Source organism: Vipera berus, assembly GCF_964194415.1.
Source record: "Vipera berus genome assembly, chromosome: 3".
Lineage (NCBI taxonomy): Eukaryota > Metazoa > Chordata > Lepidosauria > Squamata > Viperidae > Vipera > Vipera berus.
This window is the reverse complement of record NC_138204.1, coordinates 36483596-36497264: the sequence shown is the minus strand read 5'-3', so window position 1 is coordinate 36497264 and position 13669 is coordinate 36483596. Positions and strand designations below refer to the sequence as shown.

At 36.2% G+C, this 13669-nt stretch overlaps 1 protein-coding gene across 1 annotated transcript; it reads right to left on the bottom strand.

Moving 5' to 3' along the window:
• Positions 1-394: 394 nt before the first annotated feature.
• Positions 395-13108, bottom strand: TNNI1 (troponin I1, slow skeletal type). Its single transcript, XM_081325699.1, has 8 exons — positions 13034-13108; positions 10250-10284; positions 7957-7998; positions 7536-7667; positions 6245-6334; positions 4901-5077; positions 2907-3017; positions 395-1301 (listed from the first exon to the last, which is right to left on the bottom strand). Exons 4-7 carry the CDS (start codon positions 7659-7661, stop codon positions 2910-2912), a joined length of 501 nt encoding a protein of 166 aa, XP_081181825.1. The 5' UTR covers positions 7662-7667; positions 7957-7998; positions 10250-10284; positions 13034-13108; the 3' UTR covers positions 395-1301; positions 2907-2909.
• Between the last annotated feature and the right edge of the window lie 561 nt (positions 13109-13669).

The following is a 13669-nucleotide window of genomic DNA, read 5'->3' as shown; positions in this document are numbered from 1 at the left end:
TTCCAAATGTTTCATTACTAGGCTAGGTAACATCTTCAGTGGAGTTTAAGGGGTGTTAGTGTCAGTGTTTTTCTATTTATAAGGGCTTCCAGTGTGGGTGTGTCAGGTGAGGATGTTGTCTGACACACCTACACCTGAAGCCCTTATAAGCAGAACACTGACACTGACATCCCCTAAACTCCATTGAAGATGTTAGTTAGTTTGGAAACAAAACGTTTGGAAACCAACTCACAAGCTTGGAGAACGAACCTTCACCCTCATCCTACACCAGAGCTACAGATATTTGCCATTAAATTTCATTTTACAGGCAATAATACAGTCCATCCACCATTATCTGGAAAATCCAAAAGAAACACAGAATCTGAATATTTGTTCTTGATGCTACTCATTTTTTTTTCTTTAATGGAATACAGAGAAAGTATAGTTGCATATCTCAAATTATATATCATGGAACAGGTTGAAAGATTTTCTTGCTGAATAAAGCAAGCACTAAACCCTCTGTAGTTACAGTGTGGGCTGCATTTCAATCAGTAAGTGATGGCATCTCTTGAGCAAAGTTCTGATCTGAGATGATGTCAGATAAAGAACCAGCTTTCTTTCTGCATTTCAAATGCCATCAACTCAGAATTCCCATGTTTTCTGTATGGTAGAGATGGTACTATACTGACAGATTGTGGCAATAATCATTGTGTGGACACGGCCTGGCAAGAAGGCAAGAGTTCCTGTTGGCCTGATGGCATGAATTGCAGTACAGGTAGTCCTCGATTTATGACCACAATTCAGCCCAAAATTTCTGTTGCTAAGCAAGACAGTTGTTGAGTTGAGTTTTGCCCTATTTTACATCTTTTCTTGCTATAGTTGTTAAATGAATAACTGCATCTGTTAAGTTAGTAACACAGTTGTTAAGTGAATCTGACTTCCCCATTGACTTTACTTGTCAAAGGTTTGCAAAAGGTGAACACATGACATTGCAACTGTCATAAACTGTCATTGCAATATGCTATTTTCCAAGGGTCCAAATTTTGATCACATGATCACAGGGATGCTGCAACAGTTGTAAGTGTAAAAACTGGTCATAAGTCACTTTTTCCAGTGCCATTGTAACTTCAAATGGTCACTAAATGAATGATTGTAAGTCAAGAACTACCTGTAATAAAACCTTCCCTAATGTCCAAAAATGCTGTGGGACAATAGATAATGCAGAAAAATAATGAGACACAGGAAGCACCAAGAAGAAAAAAAAAGTGATGCATGTAGGCTCTATGGGAGGGCTCTTGATGTTTCTATGAAAGAAATATGACCTGAAATAAATAGAAAAGGCAGAATAATAGTTAATTACATTATAGAACTCTAGGAAAAACACCTACAGTAGAACATCTGTGCTGAAAAAACGCATGCTGTCATAGTCAAACTGTGACTTGCAAGGACCAAAGTTAAATAACAAAAACAAAATGATTTCCACAGTTGAAATGAAGAGTTAGGAACCATGAGGAATATTCATAATATAGAACACTAGTTTCTGCAGTGGGTAACACACAATTTTCTACAAACATCTGTTATAGCTAGTTTTGTTGTGCTATACCATAGCTGTTACACCATCAAATATATGAAAGCATATTAAGAAATCAGAATAAATAACTGCAACCAAATTGTACAGCAATACAGAAAGCAATGAACATGTAAAATGCACACAATCTTTGTCACATGAAACCAGCAAGGACCAGACAGAAGGGGAGCGGTCAGAAATTAAGAAAGGGTATGTTTTTTAAATTACCCTATACGTTATGCTTCACTAAGAAAGACTGTATCTTCTTAAGAACAAACTGACTTGTATGTTTATTAAACCATCCCACAAATTCACATTTAAGTCTTTGGATGAATTAGAAAAGGTCAGCACTACAATCAGGCTTAAGTTTGTAAGGTTACAACTTTCCTTTGCCAAACCAATGGTCAATTATTTAGCCTTGTAATGGACACTAAGGAGCTTGCCAATAGATAGTTTTACTTTGCAAAAAAAGAAAGAGAAGATTTGCAAGATTTGTACACCTCCATTTTGTATATTTCTAAGAAAAGTGCATAGCAGTGAACTGCATTTCTTGTTTTGTGATTAGAAATTGGATTATTTTGGAAACCGGCTAGGGTTAGGACTAGAAATTAAAAAAATGAGATTTGTTTCTATATTTGCATAGAAAGCAAAGCACAAACAAGAGTGTAGATTTGTGCCCAAGACAAAGTACATGTTTCAGAAAAGTTATTGTATGGCTATTTTCTCTGACATTCAGCCATTATACCATAATTGAAATGTCCATAACTGAGCCAGCAAGTCAAAGTTCTAATGGATCATTTATGTTCAGATGGCATGATGGTATACCTCTAATTTCTAAAGTTCTGACGCTATCATTCTTTTAAAATTAAGGTAAGGTGCAAAACCACAATGTACCTTATAGAAAATCCAATATGAGATAAATAAAGTCTTCTTCAAGTAACCCTGATTCATGATGACTTCAGGGTAATATTCCTGTAGAATTCTTGGCATCAACAAAGAAGTAATTTGCCACTGCTTTTGAGACTATTTGTTTTTTATTTTCAAGCCTGACCTGTGATGGTATTTCTTGGTGTTCTCTCAGGTGTGACTCTGCTTAGATTTTTGAGGCCAATCTCACACAATTGCTGCCTGGGCTGAAAATGTGTTATTTCCTCCAAAGAACTATTTCAGGTAAGTAGATAGGGCTGACTAGTGCTAAGATAAAGGCCTGATGTTTTGGCCATTAAATCAGTTGTATCCAAGATCTTAACACTGGAAATGTCAATCAGGCACCATAGCCCCTTTGAGTTTGGGATCTTTAACAATGCTTCACAAAACTAATAAAATATTTTAAAAGGATGCCATTGGGGGAAAGGTATACTTCTCATTGTCCTGTTGGTGATTTGGCAGCATCAAACATCTTCTTCCTGCCTTCCATTCCTGACATGGCCTCCACATTCTTACGCCAGTCACCCACTTCTACTGGACGTTCCTGTGAAGGAAACCAAGATGTTAGTCCTTACTTGAGGGCTAACTTGTACAAGCAGAGATGAAGATATTCACTCTGTATATGCTATATGAACAGAAAGTTGAGGAATACAATGTAAGGTCACATGACTAAACTTTTATAAATATAGTTACCGTAATATAGGAAGGATTCCATAAGGATATATTGTACTGGCAGGTTTCCTGACATACATTAATATATGCAGAAAATAGAATCTAGACAGGCTGAGCACCAATAAACTCTTCAAGAAGAGTTATTTTAAAAAAGCAGTCTTTGGCATTCAGGGAGTAAAGATGAATATACGAATCAAGATTTAATGGACAGAATCAAAGCATCTTCTAATTTTAATCGAAACTGTACTGTTTAAGCACTGGAATATACGCCTGTATCCAGGCTAGCTCTGTCTGGAATTTACTATATGCTAAAAATTTTCAGATCTATTTTCAGATTTATTACTATGTGTAAAAAATATGTGTAATTATATGTAATCATTAAACCTTTTATTTCCTTCGTCAATATCCTTGCAAAACTGGCCATGTGCATTGTGGGTTCCTTTACTTCTTATGAAATATTCTCCATTAATCATTGATGTTGGAAAAAAAGTTAATGGACAGATTCACATATACAGGTCTAAGCACTGACTTTTCATCCAAGGGAATCAATACAATAAATAGAAAGTGATGATCTCTGTGGTTGAATTATGTTATTCATGACAGGCTGCTGAAAATTATTTTCTGTGTATTGAGTGACTAGTTATCCCGGAATGATATTTGCAAACATCCATATCATCACTTGCTCCTATGCATAGCTGGCAATGTCTGGTATGCTAAAACCCATCTATAGATCTGATAACCCTTTGTTTAAGTCACCTGACAGTAACATATTTCTTCATTTATGGCTTGCTTTAACTCTTTTTTTATTGTCATCTTTAAGAGTTACAGATATTTCAGTGGCCCATATGCCTTTTTCTTTATTTTTTTCATCAAGTACTATATTCAATTGTTTCTTATCTACAAATGTTCACCACAGCTGGAACCAGAATTTCAGTTGCTAAACAAGGTGGTTGTTAAATGAGTTATGACTGACTTTACAACATTTTCCATGGTTGTTATGTGAATTGCTGCAGTTGTTAAATAAATCATATGGTCATTAAGTGAATCCGGCTTCCTCCATTGATTTTGCTGGCTGGGAAAGTTGCAAATGGTGATCATGTGACTCAGGGATGCAGAATTACTGTATTGTAAATATGTTCCATTTGTCAAGCACCCCAATTTTGATCACATAACTCTGGGAATGCTGCAATGGCCATGTGCAAGGATTGGTCTTAGGTCGCTTTGTTCAGTGCCAGTGTAAGTTTGAGTAGTCGTTAAACCAGTGGTTGCAAGTTGAGGACTACCTGTAGACCAAGAAAATTCCAGTCTAGAAGATGCAACAAAATAGAGTGGTTTTCTTCCATGATAAAATCCTGGTTCCTATTGGCAGGGCATAGAGAATTGCAAATCATATGGATGAACTTATCAATTTTACTTTAATGAGTGGGCTCTCCAACAATTTTCACAATTCTCATCCTTCATGGGAGAAGCTGTCTTAATTTTAGTTCCTGTTCCATATACCTTTTACAATCCTCAATCTATTTAATATGTTCATTTACGAACCAGTAAAAGTAAGGAATATCTATTTATTTATTTATTTATTTATTATTAAATTTATATGCCACCCATCTGGCCATCATGTGGCTCTATGGAAGAAGATTAATCAAGAGAAAACGTAAGAACATATTTCTTCATGATGACATTAAAAAATGCAAGTACATGGGACACTGAGCAAACGTGATATACAGGCAATAGGTGGGATTTCCAGTCCCCGACCTTTTCTGTGTCCTCCTTCTTGACAGACTTGAGGTTGGCTCTCAGGTCCATAGATACTTTGTGCTTTGAGCCAAGAAGAGCTCTAAGCATGGCATCTGCAGACACCCGGACACGGCGTAAGGGAGGACGCTTGAATTTTCCCCTAAGGTCAAGCACCTTCAGTTTCAAGTCTTTAATCTGAAGAATAGACAACATAAATGGTCATGTATCATAAGAGATCTAAGGACACACACACACAAACAAAAGACTTGCTCTTTCCCAGGAAAATGGTAGTAGGAGTCCAGCCCACTCGCTAGGTTACAAGAAGGAATGCTTTGGAAAGCTTCTTTTGCTGAAAGGTACTCTGCATTCTGTATTACGTATGTTAGCTGCCTTCAATTATTTATAAAAATTAATAAAGGTGGGAATATAAATAATATAAACAAATATTCAGTAGCCTCGGAAAAACAGGAGCCATGGTTTGTAATCTCAGTTTCCTTGCTTTCAGGCTGCCCACGTTTTATTCATTTCACTGCTAAGGGGGAAATTAGCATCTCTACTAAAGCAAGAAAACATATAAGGTTATATATAGAACATTAGCCTGGAATCCATATTTAAAAATAATAATCCAGAGCTCTTATGGAAGATTCTGAAGATCTTCCTATTTACAATTTAAGACAAGGAAATGCTCCATTCTGGTTACCTTATGCCAGCAGGCAAAAGGGTCTAGGACAGGGGTAGGCAACCTCGGCTCTTTTATGACTCATGGACTTCAACTCCCAGAATTCCTGTGTCAGCATAGCTATAGTCCATGAGTCATAAAAGAGCCGAGGTTGCCTACCCCTGGTCTAGGACAACTTGCTGCAGCCAACTCGCCACAGCCAACTTGTCACAAGCCACCTCACCATGGCCAGCTCGCCGTGGGACAACTCACCGAGGGACAAGAGTTACACGAATATCGAAGAAATGGTAGAATAGAATCATTAAGGAAAGGATGCCAAAGAAGGAACACAATGAAATGTGAATGATGAAAATTAAAATAATTTTTAAATTATTTTAAATAATTAAATTGAATTATTGAATTGTCCTGTGGCAAGATATCCTGTGGCAAGTTGGCCATGGCAAGTTGTCCTGCAGTGAGTTGGCTGTGGTAAGTTGTCCCATTCTGCAGTCAGAAACATAAGCCAGAATTCATTTTAGAACAAAATGGGTAAAATAGTTCATGATCTTTAAGACTGCCTCATAAAGCTGTTATCTAATCTATATTGGATATTTTCTTACAGACAATGATACTTTCTTGTTTTTTGCCTTAATGTGTTATTTTTATCTGAGAATTTAAATAAGAACCATTCTCCGTCTTCTTACCTCCCGTGTGTTATGGTTACACTTTGCTTCAATATCATATCTCTCTTCATCTACAATGTCTACTTTCTCATGAAGCTCCCGACACAGATCCTGTGCAATTAAAAGGGGGAAATGTCAAAGGATATCTTTTCCAGACCTTGGATTGGGTTATTTCTTACTGATATTTCATTGGGGGAATATATAGGATCAGATACTTTGGTTAGGCATTGTTACAATGCTAGACATTGTCAGCCCTGATATTCTTTTGATCAGAACTTCAGAACTGTAAAGATCTTAAATCAGCAGCATTTGATATCAGTATTTGTGGTAGCCATTCTGTTCAGTGATCCCAAAAGACTCCATAGCCAGATATATGACATTCTTCATGGATGATCAAGGTCTAAAAATAACTTTACTTTTTTGTGGCAATTTAGGACACATTTAATACATATATACACATACAGTATTGCAAATGTGCAGAACATACAGATTATATACAGAAAGAAAAATGTAACGCTGAAGTATTAAGCACCATTGTTTCTTACAACCTAAAAATAATGAAATGGTGGACAAACATGAAATTTGGAAAAATCACCAGAGCCAATCTGGTGGAAGCTACACATAATTATCGGCAGGTGGGGGTGGGGGTGGAGGAAGGGTGTTACTTTAAATAAGACAACAATCTGTATGACTCAAGTTTAAATATTTCTGTTTCAGTTGTAGTATGTAAATATTTTAATAAATCAATCTAAATATGGAAATAATGCAGATGACACAATAATATATGTCCTCTTTTGATTCTTGTTTTAGTGACAGCACTGCTATTGCATGACAGCACAGAGGTGGCGACAGTATTTTGCCCTACTAATATGAGAAACTTGAAATTGTGGTGATGAAAAATCTGTCAAATGTCAGTCAAACATTCTCATTTTATCTAAACTTCAAAAGTGACATTTTTGGATAATTTTCTCCCCAGTTTCTTGAAGCATCTCTTATATCTAGTTTAGACAATATGGCATCTTGACCCATCACTCTCAGTCCAGCTCTCCTCACAAAGTTGTCATTGTGGGGAAAATTGGAGGAAGAAAGAACATTATGTATGTTCGCCACCTTGAGCTATTTATAAATATATATATAAAGGTAGAATTTTAAGAAATCTTTAAAAACCCCAATGATATATGTATTATTCCACCTTTTGGGAAGGGAAAAGATGGCATGAACTGGAGTTCTGAATTAAACTTCTAATACAGCTCCTCAGAGTCCTGTGTAATTCAACATGTCCACCTAGACATCCACTAAACCAAAAATCTACCTGGAGTTGTGAATAGGAAAGCCCACTGATATGCATAGGTGTTATCCTTTCTGCCAAATATCTCTCCTTCTCTCCTTGTTTGTCTATTTGTTCTTGATCCCATTCTTCTTTGGCTTTAGCCAGCATTAAACTCTAAGAAAAAAAAATAGGGAAACATTTGAAATACCTTAAAATTAACCTTAAAATACCTTTTTCACCATGAGTCTGAAATATCAGCCACAACAAAGGTTTATGAAGAATTCCTATTTATAATGCACAAGGCAGAAGCCTTCATCCAGTTCTCCAACCTTCTGCCTCCAAATGAGCAGCAAATAAAATTGGGAAGGCTGTCCCAAATTTACATAGGAGAATTTGTTCTGTACCATTACATGCAAGAGTATCTGACTTTAATTAATGCATCATAGCTTGCATCATGACTTACCTTTAGAAGGAGTTTGCGTGAAGCTGTGATCTTGGGCTTCCTCTAAAGAGCAAAAATAAAAGAAATCAAGGGCACCATTTCAACAACACAGTGATAATCACATATTCATACTGGCAAATGATAAGAAAAATAAATCCTGGAACTGTACTTACCTCCCTACAGAAATTCATTTGGGAGAAGGAAGAAAGAGAGGGAAAAAGTGGAAAGAACAGAATGAATACATGAAATGTAATACTCTACTCAAGATACTGAAAATATGAGTGAGTAAAAACATGTTATCACGCTGGACTCCTTAGTGATTTTGTCTGCCTTTTGAGGTAGGCCAGACTTGAATACCAAAGTTGTGAATACTAAAACTACTTTTATTATAGGCTTAAGTAACAAATATGAATGTGCCTTCCCCCTCCCTTACTGTGACAAATAAATATGATTGATAAACAAACAAACAAATAAAATGTTAAGCAGAACAGGGGAGGGTCAAGTCTAGCACACTTTCTCAAATTCCATTCCTGTTTTGGGCTGAGATTTCTGTCATCTGACCACTGCTTTGGCTGTAGCTTTTCCTCTTTATGTTTAGGATTATTCTCCCATCCTATTGCAGATCTGCACTGATCAGGATGGATTTTCCCATCTGCTGTTGTCTTATTAGCTGTACTATTAGCCTTGTTAAAACCTCTTCTTAAAAGTCATCATCATCATCATCATCATCATAATAGTCATAATAATCACAATGATGTCATTCTACTATGGTTCTTTAACCTAGCCTTCCCAAAATATGTGCTGTCCTCATGCCTTGAACTACAATTTTCTAGAGGACTTTCCATAAAATGGAAACATTTATATATTAAATACTGGAGCCTAGACTCAGACAATAAGAATTATTTTCACACTTGATCACATCTGCAAATGTACTCACATTTGAATAATTGACTGGTAAATTGCCATATTTTGACTATGAGGTAATTACATTCCTTAAACAAAAGGATAGTTATCCCCAGGTAAAAGCTACTCTTATCAACTCCTCATCCTGATCATTTATGGAACACATTGCTGCATTGGAAAATCTTTGAGTTTTTTTCTGCCATTTAGTGATTGCTGTGCAAAACTAGTTTATATGTTTGACCTCAAAATGATCTGTAAATGGTCTGTAACTACTGGTAATCAATTGGGTTCCGCATCTATTCTCAGCCAGTGATATTTATTGGAATGTTGGTGGATGATTTGTAATATATCACCAATATTCAGTGTTGAATCAAAACTGATTGGCAAATCTCTACTTTCCACTTTAGCTTTTCTATAGTAAAACCTTTGTGCATTGCTGAGAAATATGTAGGAATCCTTCATTTACATTTTGTATTGCACTTCTTTGCCTAATAGAGAGGGAAGAAATATCACAGGTAGAATCAACATTGAAAAACTCATAATCCAAGTGATTGCCACCTTGATATATCTCAATGACAGGCACCTGACTGTCAAGATGTCAGAGGAGGGGTTATAGAGTGAATGAAGGAGAGCAAGTTTGCCTTTGGTAAGGGAGTAATTTGTAACTGGCCAAACCCAGCAGTTCATATGGTACATAGGGAAAGCCTGCCTGAAGCCCATTTTATAATAGTAACTACAATATTAATTTTCTAAAGTGTCTGCCCCCCCTAAAAGGTTAAATATCTGGTAGTAATTTATTTACAAATTTGAAAATTCAGTGTTGTAGCCTTCATTTATAAAGCTTGCTGAAAAGAAAACCAAGAGACCAAAAATGAATGGGTTTCTAATTTAGAGATTTTTTTCTTTTAAAAGTTAAACCTGAATATCAAATTTCTCATATCAAAACTAAACCCAGAAGTGTGTTTTGATTAGTTTAATTTGAGAGCTATTGTTTATACAAGTAACCATGTAAAAATTGTCCTGTAATCACCAGTTTGGAAGAAAATCCCATTTAACTTAATGAGACTAACCTTTGAGTAGACATACACGCTTGGTATAAAATTTAAACTGTATCCAAGACATGATTGGATATTGGAAAACAGCAGCTCTTTATCAAGTTCTGTTCTCAACAGGCAGAGAATGAAATGGAGGAGAGGTGAAGAAACCTATAGTGCAATATTAAGTCCCTCATTTATCTACTTCACATAGAAGGTAAATGGAGGAACAACTCAGTTTGAGATTTTTAACCAACAAACTCATAGCAAGGATCACATTTCAAATTGCAATCATTCTGAGATCAAAGTCAGATGATTAATCTGAACCACATGTGAATGTAGGATATCTCGGCCAATGGGGAAAATAAAATATTTACTCACACTTCAGGCATTGTGGAAATAAATGTTGTGCCTACAAATCAAAATAAAAAATCAAATCAAAATAAAGCAGTGAGTTACAAGAAATGAAACAATTCCGGCATTTAAAAATGAATGCAACAATGATGCATAATATAAGCAACCTCCATTTATTCTGTATTATATTCATTTTATATTTCTTTATTCCAAGATTCCAGGTGGTTAGAAAAAGTGAGAATGAATAATAGAATAATAGAATTTCCCAGCAATGAAGCACTTGATATGTTTTGTCCCCAAGGGGAGAGTGGCAGCTCTAATGGAGTGGTAAATGCCATTGAACAAACAGCTAAAAATAATTGTTATGACAATGAACAACAAAATTGGTGCCTTGGTGGAGCAGTGGGCTAATGCCTCCTTAAGTAACACCAGCTGCCTGCAATTAGTGCAGGTTCGCATCCCACCAGGCTCAAGGTTGACTCAGCCTTCCATCCTTCCGAGGTAGGTAAAATGAGGAGCCAGATTGTTGGGGGCAATTAAGCTGACTTTGTAATAATGCCGCTTGGGGGTGTGTGTGAAAGCCCTAATAAGCAGGCATATACATAGAATGAAGGCTACTGCTAAGCTTGTAAGCCGCCCTGAGTCTTCGGAGAAGGGCGGGATATAAACGGAATAAAAATAAAAACAAATAAATAAATAAATAAATAAATAAACTGTTTTATTGTTATTACTGGATAAAATCAAATATATTTAAAATCAAAAAGATGATCCATAATAAATTGGAGTGCATTTATGTGAAGCATTCTGTGTATGTATCTACAATATAACAGTTTTGCCAATATTATCAGTTCCAGCTTGTGGATATTCTCTGTATAGGTTCTCTTAAAACTAAAACCACTGAATCCTAAATGCAGACCTGGATGTATAACTTCAGACGATAACTCTGGACATAAAGCCTAGAAAGCACAAAGTGAATTCCATGGTTTTTACTTCTGAAGAACAAGCATAGAATTGGACACAGGTTCATAAATAGAGCTTAACTCTCAAATGGATCCCCCAATGTTGAGAGAGCTCAGAAGCCAAGTCCCACCCCTGTGATGAGAACTGAGAGAAGAATGGAAGGAGAAGAATCTGATAGCCACTTATTCCCACTGCTGCCTTACTCACAGCAGCAAGCATGAGCAGGCAAGAGTTGCTTCTCCTCAGTCCTCAAAGTATTTCTCCTTCTCTATCAACTTCTTGCATTCAAACTCTGCCCTCAAGACCCTTCTGAACATCTTTTTTTTTGGGGGGGAGGGGGTGGGCTTAACATCTTTGAAAGGCAAAAATGTCCTTGCTACCATCCAACAAGGGAGCATTTCCCGCATCTCTGCTGCCATCTTGTGGCTAACTAGCTTTTAGTTGCCTGGCCATGATCACTGTACCTCACACAATCAAATTTGTTATAAAGGGATGGGGATGGGGCAGGGGGTGGGCTGCAAGGGGACCTTTAGTGTCTGTCTTCTCTGCCTTCCCTATCCTTATTGTACTATTTTCTCCTTTGTCAGTCTTGTATTAAGTCTGCAGAAAGTACTGGGCAATATTAAAGCCCTCAAACGTAGATACCCCGGACACTTGTACCCCTTGCCTGCAGACTCTTGGGTCCTGAATCTTTGAAGACTCCAAAGTAACAATTGGAATATTTATTAAGAGATTTAAAAATAATACTTGTCTGAAATACATTAAAATACTAAAAAAAGATTAGATTGTAAAGTGCCTGGGTGGCTTTTTTTAAGCTCTGTACAGACATTTGCAGTTTAAATATTTTGATAAATAGACCTTATGCTATGGTTTCTGTATTCAAATTCTATCTCCAGCAAAGAGGCCTAAATCAAAGTTAAATAGTGTAATCTTCATTTTTTTCAATACAATTCATCCATATTAGCTTCAAATTTTGAGCATTTTCCATAACAAATGTAAAAGCTGGAAACTCCACATCTATAATTCAAAACAAAAGTTTTTAATTTTAACAGATGCAAATTTCTTACTTTTATATATGTGATTATTCTGCAGGTCATCATTGGAAATTTCTGCAATGCTTATATAGAGTATACAAAATCTAAAAAATGATTCTAAACAGAGTATTCTTATTCAAAAATAAATTCATCAAATACTATAGTATTTCTACTTAGATAAATTACTTTGGATTTTAGTTTTTCTTAAGCTGTTTGTTTGACTTCATCATTATGAAGTTAAGAAAACGCAAGAGACCTACAAAACACTGAGAAGACAGTTCAGCACATAAGGCAAAGACAAGCAAAAATGGGCTCCTAGTAATCTGATAAGGAAAATAAGTCTTTGCCGTTTTTCCACAGCTGAACAGGAGCTGGAATTTTGTGTAGGAGAAAATGGATGTTTAGGCATGCCAATTTTCAGTGGGCTTGCTTCACATATTTGTATTGTAATCATATATAATTATTCACATCTGCTCCCAAGGTTTTTCATAAACACTTCTCTTGAGATCTAATGATTCATAGCTAAAACTGCCCTTAAGCACCTTGCTAATCTATTTTATGTATATAAGTTATTAAATAATAATTAGAAAAAAGACATCTCAGTTTCCCTGTGGCTGGCCTAGCCAACGTAATTGTTTTATCATGCAAAAAGAAGTTGTATGAAGTCCTGTTCAGCCAGCCTGATCTTCCCATCTGGCCTGATCAAAACAAAGGAATGAAGTTATAATTATTTTGCCCTGCTTGAACCTAAATCATCGCAGTTCCTTTAGTATATGATTACCTCAAGGCTAAGTCTTTGATCAAGCATCTTACCCTAGTGCAGTCCAGGCAGGAGAGAGATGGTGGCTGGAGAATGGAAAGGCTCAGACTGTGAATGACAGAGAAAAGGATGGGAGTAATAAATTGAAGCTTGACTACAACTGGTCAGTAAAAATAGAACGGAGAAAAATACCCTTCTGGTATGCCTGCTTCCATACTTTGAATTGTCTACCCACAGACCACACATCCTTACTATCTAGTCTTTGTGAATTGCACACATATGCACCTCGTCCATTACTTTTCCAATACTCTTGGAAGAATATAGCACCCAAGAATATATATAATGTATACATTCAGTTGCACCCTGTTCAGTTTCAGTGAAGCTGTGGTGAAATTGGGTACCTATTTCTATTCATGTCTCCAAGTCTTCTTATCAGAACTAACATATTGTTATTGTTCTTGATATTTTTGTTGAATTGGGAAGGCTGGAGAGTAAAGCCAAAAATTGCAAAACTCAGCATCTAGCAAGCCAAGAACAGAATCTCTTGGCACTGGCATGGATTCAGGCTGAATTTAGGTGGATTGTAACAAAGCCAAAATCTGGTGATTCATTGGCATTTCAGACCTGAGAAAACAGTACTGGATAATAAATACTATGATTCAGTGATTGAATAAATGCTTTTAGAAGCT